The sequence below is a fragment of the Euleptes europaea genome, chromosome 7 (genome assembly GCF_029931775.1).
Source record: "Euleptes europaea isolate rEulEur1 chromosome 7, rEulEur1.hap1, whole genome shotgun sequence".
Lineage (NCBI taxonomy): Eukaryota > Metazoa > Chordata > Lepidosauria > Squamata > Sphaerodactylidae > Euleptes > Euleptes europaea.
In genome coordinates, this window is record NC_079318.1 from 101204031 (window position 1) to 101221558 (window position 17528).

At 58.8% G+C, this 17528-nt stretch overlaps 1 protein-coding gene across 1 annotated transcript in view; it reads right to left on the reverse strand.

Annotated features, from left to right (window-relative positions):
- The window catches only part of KIRREL1 (kirre like nephrin family adhesion molecule 1), a 78931-nt gene extending 75647 nt beyond the window's left edge, over positions 1–3284 (reverse strand). The window contains exon 1 of the mRNA XM_056852595.1: positions 3211–3284. Coding sequence (XP_056708573.1) covers positions 3211–3268 — 58 coding nt within the window. The 5' untranslated portion in view covers positions 3269–3284. The remainder of the gene's footprint in view (positions 1–3210) is intronic.
- Positions 3285–17528: the final 14244 nt, after the last annotated feature.

The window sequence follows — 17528 nt, forward strand, 5'->3', positions numbered from 1 at the left end:
GCGGAACTGGCAAGGGCCATTTTTGGAGGGGGGGCTCAAGCCCTGCTGGTGGGGCTGCTCAAAAGCATCTGACTGGTCACTGTGCCAGAAGATGGTCTGGACCCCAGAAGGCTCTTCACCTGCTCACTACCTGGAACCGCACACCATTGGTTCCCCAGGGCCCTTTGGCTCCCTGCCATTTCACCAGGCCAGCTGGCCCGTGGCAAGCCTGTCTCCCAGGGCTGGCCACATCATGCCAGCAGAGAGCAGAAGCCACCAGGGTCCTCAGAGCCCAGCCCACCACGGCCACCGCCCTGCTCCTCTGCTGGGAACGGCAGCTCAGAAAGCATTGCCTGCGAGTCAGGACAGCTTTGGCCTGTGTGCCCAGCAGCTGAGGGCACAGGGGCGCGACTGGGTTCTTGCTAAGACAAGATTGGGGAGGGGATCTGGAGACCTTTCTCTCCCTCTCCCCAGACAACAGACTTCAGGGGCACCGATTCAGGGCAATCTTTTAAAAGTACTTCTCCACACAAGGGCTGCTGGTGGAACTCACTGCCCCTGGCGTGGACGGGCTTAAAAGGAGACTAGAGATATTCCGGGGAGCAGGGCCTGCCAAGAACCTATCAGCAATCAGAGGTAGCATTGTCCAGGGGGGAGGCCAAAGTCCCCAGCGTCTGTGAAGGGAGATGAAATGTGGGTGAGGTGGGCCCACCCCGGCCTGACTCAGCTGGGCAGCCTTCAGGGGCACCCCCCCCCGTGCCATGCTGGGCTGCACTCCGAGTGAGCCTAGGGCCGGGTACAGCTCCCCTGCCTCCCCCCAGATCCCAATCCATAAGAGACTCCTGCCCCACGGCTTCCCTTCCTCTCCCCTCCCCTGGCAATTAGCTTTCATCTTTTCTGTTTTAAATTTCCCCCACTCTTCTCCTGGAAAAGAGAAGATGAAAAATAATCCACGGAGAGAGAAAGGCTCAGAAAATGAATGAATATTTCAATTTGTGACACGCAATTGTGGAAGGAGCCCTGCAGGGCGAGTGAAGCGGGGAGGAGGGGGGAGAGGGAAGAAGAATGGCTTTCATTTAGATAAAATACAGAAAATTATTTAGCGAAAAATGAAGAGTGATGAAACTCATTCAGCATGCCTGCGCGCAACCCCCCCCTCTCCCGTCTCAGCTGCAACCAGCCGCACCCCATCCAATCCCCCCCCCCCAACTTGGGCAGCCAACAACTCTCCTCCTTCCTCACACAGGCAGGTTCGGCCCCCATCTTTCCCTGACAGCATGGGGGGGGGGCAGAGAAGCCACTGCTATGCCCCCGCATCCCATGAGCACACTCTGGGGCAGAAGTCCAGAGATGGATCTGGGGTGGGGGGGGGGAAGAGCCTGCCTTGGAAGGGCCCTTCTCCTCTTTCTCGGCAAAGGGTGCCCCCTCCAGGTTGGTCCCAACGGAGCCCCTTCAGGTGACTGGACGGCCCGGCCCACCAGAATCCAGGGGCCGGACTGGGGGGAGGGGTCAGTTTCTTGCCACATTCCCTGCAAGGAGGATGGAAGAAGGGGATGGCCAAGCAGGCCCAGGCTCAGCCCCCTCCCCCCTCGGGGCCCCGCCATCAAGATCTCCTAAAGGGGGGCCAGAGCAGGCCCTCCCCCCCCCTCTGGCTCAGCTCCTGGCTGGCTCCACAAGCAGCCCCTCCCCCTATAATTAAAAGGAATGTGGCAGCTGAGGAGGGGCGGGGCTTAACCCCCCAATTCTATTGTACGCTCCCGAGCCAATGAGGAGCCCCCGCCAGCCTCCTCCACCTCCCCCCCCGTAATTTGATATCGCCCCCCCCTTCTTCAAAGGAGGGTTCTGCATAAGAAACGGGCACCGTCTCCGACAGAAACGCAGGAGGGGCGCGGGGGGGGGGTTGCTCTCACAGGCGGGGCTTCCTTTCCCCTTCCGAGCCGGTCCCGCCCCCCCCTCGCCCCGCGTCGGGCCTGACTTTTACCTGACCGGCCCAGCCGTGCCCCAGATGTACTGCCTCTAACCAAGGAGGCTCTCTCTCTCTAGCTGGCCGGGCACGTACAGGGCGGCCTCCCTGCGGCCCCGCCTTGGAAAGATGCCGCTGTGGGGCAGCTGCGGGGGGCGCCCTGGGGTGTTCCGGGACCGACCGGCAAGCGGAAGGGCCCGGCGCCCCTCCCCCGCCCCGTCGGGCAGGGCCAGGCCTCGCCCCGGAGCCCCCTCCTCCCCACCGCCCAAGTTTCTAGACCTCACGGCTGCAACCGCCCGTCCCCAGCGGGGAGGGGCCGGGGGCGCGGGAGCCCTGCCTCCCAAACCCCCCCCCCGCCTCAAGGGCTGCGCTACCTGCAAACCTGCCCGTGCGCGCGGGTCCCGGGAGGAAAGCGGGGGGGAGCGGGGGAGGACCCGGGGGGGGGCAGCGCCCTCCGGCTGGGACGTGGCTTCCTCGGACTTGCCCGTCCTCGGGTTGAGACCCCGATGTGCTCCTCAGGGCCTGACGGCTGCCCGTCAGAAGACCCCCCTTCCCGGACGCCCTCGCCCCCGCCCTTGAAAAAAAGACCCTCGACTGAAACCGAGCCCTTCTCGCGCTCCCCCCCCCCGCGACCCGCCACCGGACTTTCTTTCCCACGCACGCCCTCGGCCCCTCTGCCGCCCTCCCCCTCCGATTTGGGCTGGACCCCCCCCCGCCGGCCGCAGCTGGGAAGGGAGCGCGAGAGGCCCGTGGCGGGTGCCCGACGGCCCCGCCTCCCCCGCCCCGCGGCGGCGTCCCCAGCCACAACACCGCCAGCGCCCCCCCCTCCGACCGCCAGGGGGGCTTCCTGCCCCCTCGGCGCCCCACGTGTTGGGCTGCCGGAGGAATTCGCGCCCCCGAGCCCACCCCCGAGCCGGGCCGCCCAGCGGCAGCCGAAGGCGAACTTTCCCCCGGATTCTGGAGCCACGGAGGGCGAAGGAAGCCACGTCCCGTCGTCCCCCCCCCGGACATTTCCACCCCCGCCAGTACTTACGTCCCTCCCCCCCGCCAACTCTGCACAAACCCCAGTTTGGATTCGGAGGGGGGAGAGCAAGAGGGGCGCCTCGGCGGGCCGGCTCAGACCCTCCCGCAGGAACCCGCCCCCCCGGCCATTCCGGGGCAAAGAGCCCACCCCCCCGGGCGCCGAAGCGGGACCGCCCCTGCCCCCGCTCGGCCGGGCCCTCGGCGCGCGGACCGTCGAGGCGCGTGGCGGCGCGTGCCCTACTCACCCTGGGCGAAGGCCGCGCCGGCTCCCGAGAAGACCCACAGCGCGGCCAGGACCAGCATCGCTCCCGGCGCCCGCGCCGCCCGCCCGCCCGGCCGGCACCCACCCGCCGCCGCCGCCGCCGCCGCCTCTCGCGCACAGCCCCAAACACCCGGCTGCGCTGGAGCGCCGAGCCAGCCGGGGAGGGAGGGGAGGGCGGGGGGAGGGAGGGACGGAGGGGGGAGGGAGCGAGGGAGGACCCCGCGGCGGGCGGGCGGGCGGGGCCGGGGGCGTCTCTGCGGGCGAGGCCGAGCCCGGGAAAGTTGGACCGGCTCCTCCGGGGCAGCGTGGCCGGGCGGCCGGGGCTCCGCTTCGCCCCCTGGCGCCCCGCCGCTCCTCGGCCGCCCCCGGCTCCGTCCCAGGGGAAGGGGCGCTGGCCGGCCGGCCCGTCCCCACGACGCCGGGCCACGCGAGCCGCGGGTCCGCCTGCGAGGCTCTCCCGGGACCCCCTGCCGGCCCGGGGAGCTCCGGGCAGCCTCCGCCCCGGGACCGGGGCTCCAAGCCACCTGCCCGTCGAACGGGGACTTGAACCCCGCTCGGGTCAGCCGCCGCGCTGGGCGGGCGCCAGTTAGACGGCGGCGCGCAGGCCCGTTGGCGGTGCATCCCGCGATGGGCGGGGGCGCGCGGGGTGGGGGGTCCTCATGCACTTATGATCCATTCTTTGCAAAGCATGCCGGACCCCCCCCCCTCCGTCCTCCTGGGCTTCTCGAGCCGAAGGAGCCGGGAGGGAGGGAGGGAGGGAGCCGCCGCGGGGCGGGGGGGGGCTGCGCCTCAACTGCGGGCCTCCCGCGGCCGGGCGGGGTTGCGGGCACGGGAGCCCAGGCCGGCCTCCTGCAGGGGGGCGGACCGGCCCCGGGGATCCCCTCGGGACAAGCCCCGACGGGCCGAGCCGGCGCGCCCCCCGGCCCTTGTGGTCCTCCGCGCCCCGGCAGCCAGCCAGCCTCCACTTCCCGGGGCCACGCTTCCCGCCTCGGCCGGACTGCGGGAGCCCGCCCCGAGCGCCCTGCTCCTCTCCCCCCCCCCACGCCCCGGACAACCTCCGAGGGCCGCCCGCTCCGAAGCCTCTCCGACGGGGAAAGGGAGCCGGCCCTCCCCTCGCGACCCCTTCGCCCCAGGCGCCGCCGGCGGCAGGCTCTGGGGCAACGCGCCCCGGCCCCGAGCGCGGGGAGGGGAGGGGGCGCACCCCCCAAGCCCGCGGGATGCCCCGCCGCCAACTTTGACCTTCCCCGCGACTCTCGGCCGGGCCCCGCCAGGCTCCGACGGCTCGCTGCTGCCCTCTGGTGACCAAGGGACGGCATCGCCGCCCGCCAAGACGGGGGGGGGGCTGTGGAGACCCCAGGGGGCTGCCCCGATGGGATTGCTGATGGTGCGGCAAAGTCATGCCCCATCCGTACCCAGAACCTCCTGGGCCAGGGGGACAGGCAGGCTGCAGACCTTCACAGCGAAATGAAGGCTTAGGGCTGAAGGCACCAACCGGAAGAGGCAGGACCCCCAACAAGGTGTTTCAGGTCTCAGGAGGCTCTTTCAGATTTCAGCTGCAGAGAATAAATATGGCCCATGCAACAAGGAGGGGCTGTGGCTCAGTGGTAGAGCCTCTGCTTGGCATGCAGAAGATCCCAGGTTCAATCCCCGGCATCCCCAGTGAAAGGGACTAGGCAGGTAGGTGGTGTGAAAGACCCCCTGCCTGAGACCCTGGAGAGCCATGGAGAGGGGCCTTAGCTCAGTGGTAGAGCATCTGCTTGGCATGGAGAAGGTCCCAGGTTCAATCCTCAGCATCTCCAGTTAAAAGGATTAGGCAGGTAGGTGATGTGAAAGACCTCTACCTGAGACCCTGGAGAGCCGCTGCCGGTCTGAGTAGACAATACTGACTTTGATGGACCAAGGGGGGTCTAATTCAGTAGGAGGCAGCTTCATGTGTTCATGTGCTTTTGTGCACTGTCACCCTCACAACAACCCTGTAAGGTACAATCAGCACAATCACCCCTGTCTGGCAGCAGGGTGGGAGGTCATGTCTAGGAAGGCCCAGCTCAACGGTGCCAAATCAAGCCCCTCCCATGGGGGGAAGCCACAGTCCTGGAGTGACACTGGACTGAGGCCATTTTCCTACTCAGACATCAAGGGCGCTTGTCCTTGGGGTGGTGGCACCAGGAATCCCTACCATGTCTCCCGCTTTGCCCCCACAAAGGGAGATCTGCCAATTCCTAGAATTTGGGACTGCAGCTGACCACAGAGGGGACCCAATTCTCTAGCTACCCAGCTGACTACCAAGCAAGGAGAAATGGGGTTTCACCTTCTCTCAAGCTGCTCTCTTTTAGCCGGGATCCCCAAGGGGAAAATAAGTGGAGGGTCATCCCCCCCCCAGGGTATGATTCAGAAAGGAGCAGTGCCCTTCTGTCTCTCGCCATTCTCCCCAAAGGGATCCCAAACCAGCTGACATCATTGTTCCAAAACCAGCTGACATTGTTCCCAAACATCATTGATCCCAAACCAGCTGACATCATTGTTGTCTCCTGGTTTGTCCTCTCAACAGCCCTGTGAGGTAGGTGAGGCTGAGAGTGTGCGTCTGGCCCAAGGTCACCCAGCTAGCTTCCACGGCAGAGCGGGGATTCGAACATGGGTCTCCCAGCTCCTAGTCCAACACTCCAACTGCTCTGCCACGCTGGCTCTCACTGGAAGAACCCGCAGCCCGTCTGCCGAGGAGGCTTCCCCGGGGGCCAAAGGAAGGGCCGGCCGTCTGGACTGCTGCAGCCGTTCTCCCAGCACAGGCCTGCTCTGCTTCCGGGTTCTTGCCTCTGCCCTTTGCCCAGGGACCAGCAAGCATTGTTTGAACAGAAGGCGCTGCCTCGGTTGAACCCGGGAACTGGCGAGGCAGAGCTAATTTGTTCGCAGGCGGCAGCGGCTTTGGAGAGAGGCAGATGCTGCTTCTGCTGGAGCTCGGCAAGCCCCACCAATGGCCACAAGCTAGTTTGCTGCATGGCGACTGGCGCACCAGTGGGGATTTGCACGTCCAAACGGGCGCCTCACGGGCAAATGCTGATCTTTGGGCTTCAACAGGGCTCAGCCAGGCCAGATTCAGATTCTCTGGGCTAGAAGCTTCTCTGCCCGTGTGCCCTTCCTCCGTGCGATGGACCGTTCCCGTGGGTGGCCTTGATGTGACCAGCGTTGGTGGGAGATGAAGACGGGCGAGGCCTTCACCCTCCTCAGCCAGCAGAGAACACCTTCTGAAAGCCGGCCGCTCACCCTCTCGGGACCACAGCCGTTCAGGGCCTGCCCTCCTCTGTCCCTAGGGAGCCCTTGCCGAAGAGAAGGCCTAGAGCCCCAGCTGCCAGGGAAGCGGCGAAGGAAGGCAGTCCCCGAAGGCCGTCAGTGGAGCTGAAGGAGTGCTCATGTCCTCCGGGGCTGCACCTGGCGCTTGCTGTGGGCACCTTTGGAGGACTGGGGGAGGGCAGCTCCCCCTTGCTTGCTTGTCTCCAGCCTGACTGCAGGGTGGGTGGGTGAGCGGCCGGGGCCATGCTCCCTGGCTCTGGGCCTTGCAAAGGGGCTGGCAGGAACAGAGCATCAATATCTGAACCCCCGTCCTTTCTCAGCAGAAGACACAGGAGTGACAGCGGAGTCAGGGAAGACTTGGGCGGGCATCGAGAAAGACCGCACCAAGGTGTCCAGGGGGGCCCTTGCCCTGCAGCACAGTGACTGCCCATTCCTCGCTTGCAGAAGAAGGCCCTGGCTCTATCCCTGGCATTTCCCCCTCAGGGACATCAGCCTGACACAGCCGTTCATTGCCTGAGATGATGTGGGAGAGCCAGAATGCACGGGGCACATGGCAGGGGTGCCCTGGACAGTGGCACAGCCCAAGAGTCAGCAGAGCCAAGCCTCTCTGGGGTTCTTGCCAATGTGGCCACAACCATTAGCTGAGTGGCTCTGGCTTGCCCCCAGCTGCCACCCCACCCCGGGGAAACTCTGCCGGTAGGCCAAAGGGCTGGTTCTACTCCTCTGGCTCAAGCGGTCCGGCTGGGGGAAGAGCCTCAAACCAGTCTGGGGGGAGGGGCATATGCACCCACAGCCCTTGGCTGGGCAAATAGAATCACAGAGTTGGAAGGGGCCATAGAGGCCATCTAGTCCAGCCCCCTGCTCAATGCAGGATCAGCCTGGAGCATCCCTGACAAGTATTTGTCCAGCCTCTGCTTAAAGACTACCGGTGAGGGGGAGGCTTACCACCTCCCTAGGAAGCTAATTCCACCACTGAACAATTCTCTATGTAAAAAAAAAAAAATCCCTAATATCCCTAATATACCTTTCCGCCCCCAATTTAAACCCATTCTTGTGAGTCCTATCCTCTGCTGCCAACAGGAACAGCTCCCTGCCCTCCTCTAAGGGACAGCCCTTCAAATACTTCAAGGGAGCAATCATGTCCCCTCTCAACATCCTCTTCTGCGGACTGAGCATTCTCATGTCCCTCAGCCTTTCATCATGGGGCCCAGGCCCCATGAGTTCCAGCCAGAATCGGGCCCTTATAGCGCTTCTAAATTGTCTTCCCATGTGGAGTTTGCAGCTGGCATCTGCTGCCAGTCCCCATGGAGATCGTGTGGCAGATGCGGCGTGATGCTTGGTCCTCTCGGTCTCTGTTTTAGAAGGAAAGAGGTGAGTGCGGTCAGCAGAAACGTGTCTCCCAAAGGTGGCTTCCGTGGGGGTTTGTTCCCAGAGGTTTTGCTGAGGGGAGAAGTTGCACATAGGAGTCCCATAGGGGAGCTCCCTCGCCAAGGCGTGTGCACCAGGGTCAAGAGCAGCCTGGAGGATGCTTGCCGCTTGGACACAACCTAGAATTATAGAGTTGGAAGGGACCACCAGGGTCATCTAGTCCAACCCCCTGCACAATGCAGGAAACTCACCACTGCCTCCACACCCCCAGTGACCCCTTCTCCATGCCCAGAAGATGGCCAAGATGCCCTCCCTCTCATCATCTGCCTAAGGTCATAGAATCAGCATTGCTGACAGATGGCCATCTAGCCTCTGCTTAAAAACCTCCAGGGAAGGAGAGCTCACCACCTCCCGAGGAAACCTATTCCACTGAGGAACCGCTCTCACTGTCAGAAAGTTCCTCCTAATGTCTAGACGGAAACTCTTTTTATTTAATTTCAACCCTTTGGTTCTGGTCCGGCCTTCTGGGGCAACAGAAAACAACTCGGCACCCTCCTCTATGTGACAACCCTTCAAGTACTTGAAGATGGTTCTCATATCCCTTCTCAGTCTTCTCCTCTTCAGGCTAAACCTGAACTTGATCCAGGGCTCCCTTCGCTGAGAAGACAGGCGTTCTATCACTTGTGGGTCAGCAGGTGTGCCAAAGACCGGCTCTCAGGCCTCAGGCTGCCTGAAGGCCGAGGACGTTGGGGCTTTCCTTTCGTCATCGTCTCCCTGATCCGATACGTTGGGGCCGGGGGTTCTGCTCCTGCGCTGCGGCAAGCCTCGGTCCCTTGTGCTCTCGTCCAGTCCCTCCTTTGTGCCTGTAAACAAAAGCCTTGGCCCGGCCGCTGACCACGGTGGCCAACTTTTCTGACTGGCCCCTGCGCCAGTGGCACCAGCAGTATTGAGGCATAGAGACATTTAGACATGAGCATCTTTGCCTCTGTGCCCGGTGTGAATTTCTGCCCACCAAAGGGCTGTTAATGCCAGAAGGACAAGCCAGGCTATATTGTTCTGGTCAGTTGGGTACGCTACCAGCTGTCTGAAGCTGAATGTGAGAGAGAGGTTTGTTATGTATGCAGTGGAAGCAAGGCTTGCCATCTATGGGTTGGGAAATCCATGGAGATTTGGGGGGTGGCGCTTGAGGAGGGTGGGGTTTGGGGAGGGGAGGGACCTCAGCAGGGTATAATGCCAAAACAGCCGTTTCCTCCAGGATCTCTATCGAAAGGCCTTCCCATCACCCACTGCCTGGCCCTGGAGATGCCAGGGACTGACCCTGTGACCTTCTGCGTGCCAAGCAGCTGCTGTGCCCCAGGGCCAGCCCTGCTCTCCCCTGGCACCCCCTCCCACCAGTGAGCATCACAGGCTCATTTCTCTCCCCCTCGCCGGGTATAGGAGGCATCACGGACTCCTGCTGCGACAATCATCAGAATGATCACAATGATATTTCTACAGAGTTGAATGTTTCTGAGCCTCCTCCAGAAGCCATTTGGAGGCAGCCACGCATCCTCGGCTCATGGTAAGCGCTGCTGGGACACTCTTTGAATCTGGCCCATGCTGCTGCGGAAGCAGAGATGCCAAAAAGCACCCTCGCCGGCTCTCCCAGCCTCACACGGGAGCCTCTCCCAAGGCCCCCCAGGCCTGTTTCCCGAGGAGGAGGAGGAGGGCTAAGCAAGCCCTTGCTGGAGCTTGGAACACAACCCAGGTCTTGCTGGGCTTTTCAGCACCACCGTGCCAGGGATGTGGTGCGATCCGAGGGGCCCTTGGCAGGAGGAGGGGGCCTCAGGTGGCAAAGGGACGTACTACAAAGCAGGCGCCACCCCCTGTCTGAGTCAAAAGGGCTGCAGTTGGTGGCGGGGATTGCTGCATGCCACCACCTGGATACCTTGTTCTGCAACCGTTCAGCCACCCTTCCGAAGCCAGCCTGGGGGTTCTGGGGGGCCCAAAGGCAGGAGAGAAGGACCCCCGTTTGCAGCCGACGCTCCCTCCTAGGGACCCTCTTGGCCCTCTCCTCAGGGTGCCACTGAGAAGGAATTCGGGGCCACCGCAGCGTGGTTCCGACAAGCGGGAGGCCTTCGGTGTGCTCTACCTGTACGGGTGCGCACTACCTGCTCACTCCCCCTGCTGGAGGGAACCGGCATTGCCACGCCGGAGTGGAACTAGTTCAGCTCTGGGCCTGCTGAGCCACACGGGCCGGAGGGGGTTGTGGGAGGGGGTGCCGGGAAGCGGGAGCCTGCCATTCCTTCTCCTCTGCTCCGTTTCTCTCTCCTTCAGCCACCTCACGGATGTACCGTAGAGTCAAGGATGTGAAGACGGAGTCCCTTGACGGCTGCCATCGCTGGGTGCTGCCAGCCAGGCCCATCCCTGCCAAAGCATGCCCTGTGTTTTTGTGTCTGGAGGTTTTTGCAGCGAAGCAGCACGCCCCGAGGGCCGGCGCAGTTTTGCAGCAGTGCCATCTCCAGTCGGTTTTGACATGCTAATTCCTGGAGCCGCGCGCTCCCATCTTTGGAGCCTGCCACTGATTCGTCACGTGTGTTTGTTTGCCTCGCGGGCTCGGCTCTTGGACGGAGGTGCTAATACGGCAGACATGCCGTCGCGAAGGATTAGGCGCCCATCCTTGTTAACACGCTGTTTTCCTCTAAATAAATAATTGCCCCCAAACTTCCCTTCAATTATTGAACAAAACACAGCCCTAATCTGGCTGTTCCAGCGCTAGAACAGCACCAGACACACTCCTTTCTCCTCCTCCGCATGGCCTCTGGCGGATCATGCCTGCCGTGGGGTGAGGGAAGGGGCTCCAACACATAGGACTGCCCTGAGAGCCTTCCCCTCCCCAAACGGAAGGCACCCTCAGGCGCCCGTGCCCGTTCTCAGGTGTGGGCACCTGTCCCCTCCAAACCTACCAATATTTCTGTCCAAGCAACCGCAGATCTTGCTTGTGTTCTCTGGCTGGCCCTGAGGACTGACCCCTGGAAAGAAATCCTCATGTGGCAATGCATGTGGCAGGGCGGAACATGCAGTACAGTGTCTCCATTTCCTTTTCTTTTGTAAGAAAGTTGCTAGTCCTTGTGGCAATTACGAGCATGGGAAGCATCTGGTGAAATCACAGGAACCAGGTGGGCATGGGTGAACGGAATTCCCAGAGGCCACTGGGGAACCCTTTGTGACTCTTGAATTAGCAGGTGCAAGATTAATTATGCAGAAGAAATATTGTTCATATTTGCGTAAAGTGTAATGGGGCAGAGAGGTCTTTTAAGGAGACGAGAGGACGATGGGTGCACGCTGGGGCTCCGTGGAAGAGCTTCTGCTCGGCATGCAGAAGGTCCCAGACTGAATACCCATGAACATCTCTGGTTGAAAGGTGCAGGTAGTAGGAGATGTGGAAGACCTCTGCCTAAGACCCTGGAGAGCCGCTGCCAGTCTGACAATACTGACCAGGATGGACCAAGGGCCTGATTCAGTAGAAAGCAGATTCATGTATTCACACAATCAGAAGGTCCTTCAGGAGGCTGGAAGGGACTTCCCCAGAGATGGCCTTCAGGCAGGGTTCCCTCTCTGCTCTCTTGACGTGGGGAGGAGGAGAGTGCCGTCAAGTCACAGTTGACTTATGGCAACCCTGTAGGGTTGTCAAGGCAAGAAATGTTGGGAGGTGGTTTGCCATGGCCTGCCTCCGCATGGGAGTGGAGAGCCCCCCTCCGATCCCAGTTCAGGCTGACCAGTGACACTGGAGGGGGGGTAAGGGAGAGGGCGATCACCTCCCCTAAGCTGTGTGGCCTGACTCACTTTCCTGAGCCACCTGGAAAGCTTGGCTGAGCTCCAGTGACCAAGCTCACAATGCTAAACCTTCCCACCTCTGCCACCAGGATATGTGGTGGTCCAATCCTTATTTTGGGGTGCAGAGCTTTTAAATTGCCCTCAATAACATTCAGGAACTAGGAAATGTGCATTGGGAACTGGGAATGAACTGGGAACCAACTTAGCCTTCTCCTGCCTCCCCTCTCTGTGTGTTCTGCTTTTGGAGGACAGCTAAATTCGGGTCCAGGAGCACAGGAGACCACCAAGATGCTGAGGGTATGAACTTCTAGGACTCAAAGCTCCCTTTTTGTCAGATACTCTCAGACTCTCGAAAGCTCCTGTCCTTGTTGGTCTCTAACGGTTCTACTAGACTCGAAACCGGCTCTTCTGCAAACCAACACAGCTACTCCCTGAAACTGTTTCTGGAGAAAGAAGTTTTGCTTAGCTCCTGACCTTACACTTGTGCATGCGCGCTCTCTCGCTCTCTCCTTCCCCATTTGGATTTTAATTTGCTGCCTCTCGCCCACTGAGTGAATGACTCTTTGTTCTCTGGCTAGGTGGAAAGGTGAGCAGGCATGAGATTATTTTCCATTTAGACGCAAAGTGGTTCTGCCAGAGAAGTCCAGCCTGCTAAGATATGGAGGAGAACAATGGGTTCTCGGGAAGGGTTGTGGCATGCTGGCTGGGTGCAGAACAGGACTTCCCCACCCCCTTCCCTTGGGTTAATTCTGGGGGGGGGGGAGATTCAAGTTGAGCCTCCCTGACAGGCAGCTCTCTTGTCCGACGAGCCAAGAAGGGTCAGGCAAGGGCTCTGTTTGGAAAGGAGACCGACTGGCAGGGTGGGGGAGAGCACAGCTTGCAAGGCAGTGCGGTTCATAGAATCAGAGAATCATAGAGTTGGAAGGGACCACCAGGGTCATCTAGTCCAACCCCCTGCAAAATACAGGAAATTCCAACCTACTCTCCCCCACACCCCCAGTGACCCTTACTCCATGTCCAGAAGATGGCCAAGGTGCCCTCCCTCTCATCATCTGCCTAAGGTCACAGAATCAGCATTGCTGACAGATGGCCATCTAGCCTCTGCTTAGAAACCTCCAGGGAAGGAGCGCCCACCACCTCCCGAGGAAGCCTGTTCCACTGAGGAACCGCTCTAACTGTTAGAAAATTCTTCCTAATGTCTAGACAAACTCTTTTGATTTCATTTCCACCTGTTGGTTCTGGTCCGATCTTCTGGGGCAACAGAAAACATCTTTGCACCCTCCTTTATATGAGAGCCCTTCAGGTACTTGAAGATGGTTCGCATATCCCCTCTCAGTCTTCTCCTCTCCAGGCTAAACATACCCAGCTCCTTCCACCTTTCCTCACAGGACTTGGATCTCCAGACCCCTCCCCATCAAGAGGTTCAAGAGGTGGGGTTGAGCTGCAGGCCTGTGTGGACTTTGTGGGTAGAAAGGCCAGCCCACCTGCTGGCAAGCCATGAGGATGAATTCCTTCTTAGTGGAGGGCAGCATGTGGCAGCGTCCAAGGTGAGAGGGCAATCTGGCCCCTGAGAGTCAAGCAGGGACATGTGGTGTAGTGGTTAGACTGCTGGACTAGGATCTGGGAGACCCTGGTTCGAATCCACACTTGTGCCATGGACACTTGCTGGATGACCTTTGGCCAGTCACACCGTCTCAGCTTAACCTACATCACGGTGTTGTTGTGAGGATAAAATAGAGGAGAGGAGAACGATGTAAGCCTCTTTGTGGAGAAGAACATAAGAAAGGCCCTGCTGGATCAGACCCAGGCCCACCAAGTCCAGCAGTCCATTCACACAGCGGCCAGGTTCCTCTGGGAAGCCTCCAACCAAGACGACTGCAGCAGCATTTATCCTGCCTGTGTTTCACAGCACCTAATATATTTGGCATGCTCCTCTGATCCTGGAGAGAATAGGCATGCATCATAAGAACACAAGAACATCAGAAAAGCCCTGCTGGCTCAAACCCAGGCCCATTAAGTCCAGCAGTCTGTTCACACAGTGACCAACCAGGGGCCTCTAGGAAGCCCACAAGCAAGACGACTGCAGCACCACCATCCTGCCTGTGTTCTGCAGCACCTAATATAATAGGAATGCACCTCTGATCCTGGAGAGAATAGTTATGCATCATGACTAGAATCCATTCTGATTAGTAGCCATGGATAGCCCTCTCTTTCATGAACACGGCCACTCCCCTCTTAAAGCCTTCCAAGACAGGTGGGATAAAGTCAATAAAATAAGATGCAATGCAGAGATTAAAAGCACTGCTCTGTCCTTGTCCAGCCTGAAGGAAAGAGAAGAGAAAGGAGCTGTGTTGCCCTGACTTTTTGTAATGCAGACATTAAAAGCTTTGTTCTGTTCCTTCCTGGCATGAAGGGAGGGGGGCAGAGAAAGGAGGTCTTTGTCCTCTCTCTTCTGCAACTTCAGTGCCCATCTATTTTCCGAGGGTGGTGTTGGATCAGAACCTGACTGGGCTTCGAAACAGCAGGTAGTCTCAGACCAAACAAGTAGCTGCAAACTTGTTCCGCAATTCAAAGCGACCTCTAATCATCTTGCAGACTGATTTTTTAGTGGAGTTGGTTTTTAAATGCCGACTTTCTCTACCACTTAAGGAAGAATCAAACTGGCTTCCAATCACCTTCCCTTCCCCTCCCTACAACAGACACCCTGTGAGATACTGTAGGTTAGGCTGAGAGAGCTGTGACTAGCCCAAGGTCACCCAGCTGGCTTTGTGTGTAAAGGTAAAGGTCCCCTGTGCAAGCACCGGGTCATTCCTGACCCATGGGGTGACGTCACATCCCGACATTTTCTAAGCAGATTTGTTTACGGGGTGGTTTGCCAGTGCCTTCTCCAGTCGTCTTCCCTTTACCCCCAGCAAGATGGGTACTCATTTTACCGACCTCGGAAGGATGGAAAGATGGAAGACTGAGTCAACCTTGAGCCAGCTGCCTGAAACCGACTTCCGTGGGGATTGAACTCAGGTCGTGAGCAGAGCTTGGTCTGCAGTACTGCAGCTTACGTCTCTGCGCCACGGGGCTCCTCAAGACCTCGGAAGGTAGCTATAAAATCCAAATTACCCTATCCCTATTAGGAATCTTAGTGTGTGTGTTTGAACTATTGCATTCTTTGTGTGTGTATGTGTGTACCCCCTTTCAATCCCCTAAATAAAGACAAACTGTTTTACTGTTTAAATTGCTTCCTGCTAGTTTTATTCCTCTCGATTTGCTCATCCCTCATATACAAAGGTCAAAGACTCCGCTTCAAATCCAGGCCTCTCCTTGGAGCTCTAAATTCAGCCTCCAATAAGCTAATTTCCCCATCTAGATACTGGAGACCCCCCAGCATTCCCCGTAATATGATCCTGGCTGAAACAGGGAATAAAGGAGGGTTAAGCGACCACGCATAAAATGTGTCTCCCCCCCACCCTTTTAAGTCTCCTCCGTTCAGGACTCCATCCAGGTGGACGGAACGGCTTTCTGGCTGCCGCCCAGAGAACCTCTTCTGAAGCAGGGGATCAGGAGGGGAGTCTGGGGCACAGCTCAGGTGTTGCTCTGATCAGATCTGCTCCTGGAAAAGCTCATACCTTTGGAGAGACGGACTCTCGAAGAAGCCCTGCACAGCCCTGGTTGAAGCCTCTTTGGGGACGATGGCCACAGAGTACTGCTGAAGAGCGGAGTGAATCAGCTGGTCCCCCCCCCCCCCCGACACACTACTAGCAATTCCAGCAAAGGGTCTAAGCAACAGAGTTCAGCTCTTGGATGGATTCACAGCAGTGGCAGAGCCTCGAGGACGGTGTCGGAGCAGATTTGCAGCAAGCCCGGTCTGGAATAGCATGTTGGCAGAATGCGAAGTACGCTGAGAAGTGTCTGACTCACTGATTAAAGATAAAGTTGCCTTTATTGAGGGCTAGGGTTGCCAGCCTCCAGGTTAGGGTTGCCAACTGCCAGGTGGAAGCAGGAGATCTCCTGCTAATTCAACTGATCTCCAGCTGATAGAGATCAGATCACCTGGAGAAAAATGGCCGCTTCGGCAATTGAACTCTATGGCATTGAAGTCCCTCCCCTCCCCAAACCCACCGGTTGAGAAGAGGGACCTGGCAACCCTACTCCAGGTACTAGCTGGAGATCTCCTGCTATTACAACGGATCTCCAGCCGATAGAGGTCAGTTCACCTGGAGAAAATGGCTGCTTTGGCTATTGGAGTCTATGGCACTGAAGTCCCTCCCCTCCTGAAAACCGGCCCTCCTCAGGCTCCACCCCAAAAACCTCCTGCCGGTGGTGAAGAGGGACCTGGCAACCCTATTGAGGGAACTACGTTTTAGGAGAGGAAAGCTGAGAGACAGAGCCTCTAGCTGAGAAGGGAGAGAGAGGGGAGAATGACTTCGGAGAAGCAGGAGGAAATTCGCCCCTCAGAGTATCAGTCTAAGGGCAGACAAGAGATGTGGGAAAGGGGTGGAAAGGTCTCACGCCTTACAACCCCAGCTAGCTGACCACTTGCCCGCCCCCTTCTGGGCCTTCTCAGTCCCTTTGCATGCTAGACATGGCAACTCTTCTGGCATAGCAATGAGGGGGATGCTCATACATGCAACAGGACAGAATTTCACATTGGAAGATTTTGAAATCCTTTGGGCCCCTGGCAGATGTGACCTCTCACCAGCTGTCAGCAGTCAACCCCCTTCGTGCTGCACACTGTTGCATGTTCCATTTCACACAGACAATGCCATTCCATGCCAGTATTATTGAACCGCTCTAGGGGTAATGCGCAGATGGGGTTCAGCATTCTCCTGTGGAAAAGAAGAAGAAGAATTGGTTTTTATCTGCCAACTTTCTCTACCACTTAGGGAAGAATCAAACTGGCTTACAGTCACCTTCACTTCCCCTCCCCTGTGAGGTAGGTGGGGCTGAGAGAGCTGTGACTAGCCCAAGGTCACCCAGCTGGCTTCATGTGTAGGAGTGGGGAAACCAACCTGGTTCGCCAGATTAACCTCCGCCGCTCATGTGGAGGAGTGAGGAATCAAACTTGGTTCTCCAGATCGGAGTCCACCACTCCAAAACACCGCTCTTAACCACTACACCACACTGGATGGAAGCTGAGCAAGGAGAGGGCCTAATTCTGCAGACAGAGGAGGGTGTTGTGGCTCGGTGGCCCAGTAGCCACTCTCCAGGCAGCTTCAGAGGGAGGTGGTTCTGGGTTCAGATGCTCCTGGGAAGTCCCAGGCAGCCGCTTTGGGTGTCAAATGCCAAGGTGAGGTTGTTTGGTTGCTCAGTTGATGCTGCGCAGAAGGCCAGCCTAGACACTTTTTGAGGCACGAACTGGATCCAGACTCCTCCCGCCCACACCGTTGAGTGGCAACAGAGCCCCCCCCCCCTCAATTTTCAGGTTAAAGATGAGGGGGCATAAACCCCAAAACGAGCTTCCTCCTGGGCCTGCTGGAGGGTGGAGGTGGAGGGAACGGTACTCAGCCCTCCGACCAGCGTTGCTATTTACTACCCTGCTCAGGCTGCCATTGCTTTAATGATCGTTGGTGGAGAAATATTTATCCCCGCACAAAGGCAGCGGTGAATGCAAAAGACCTTTGAGGATAAAGATTTAATCCCTTGCACGGGCTGGGGTGTGGTGGGGCTTATTTCCTGGGCAGCCTTTGCAGGCCCAGTAGTAAAACATATGGCTCACTCAGGGCAGAATATACGAGCGCCTATAAAATATTATAACAAGCCAGGGACCTCAGAGGGCTTTTGCTGCGCCTGCAGGGAGCTCCAGGTGAGTGCCGGGGGAGGCCAGGGCGCTCCTGAGAA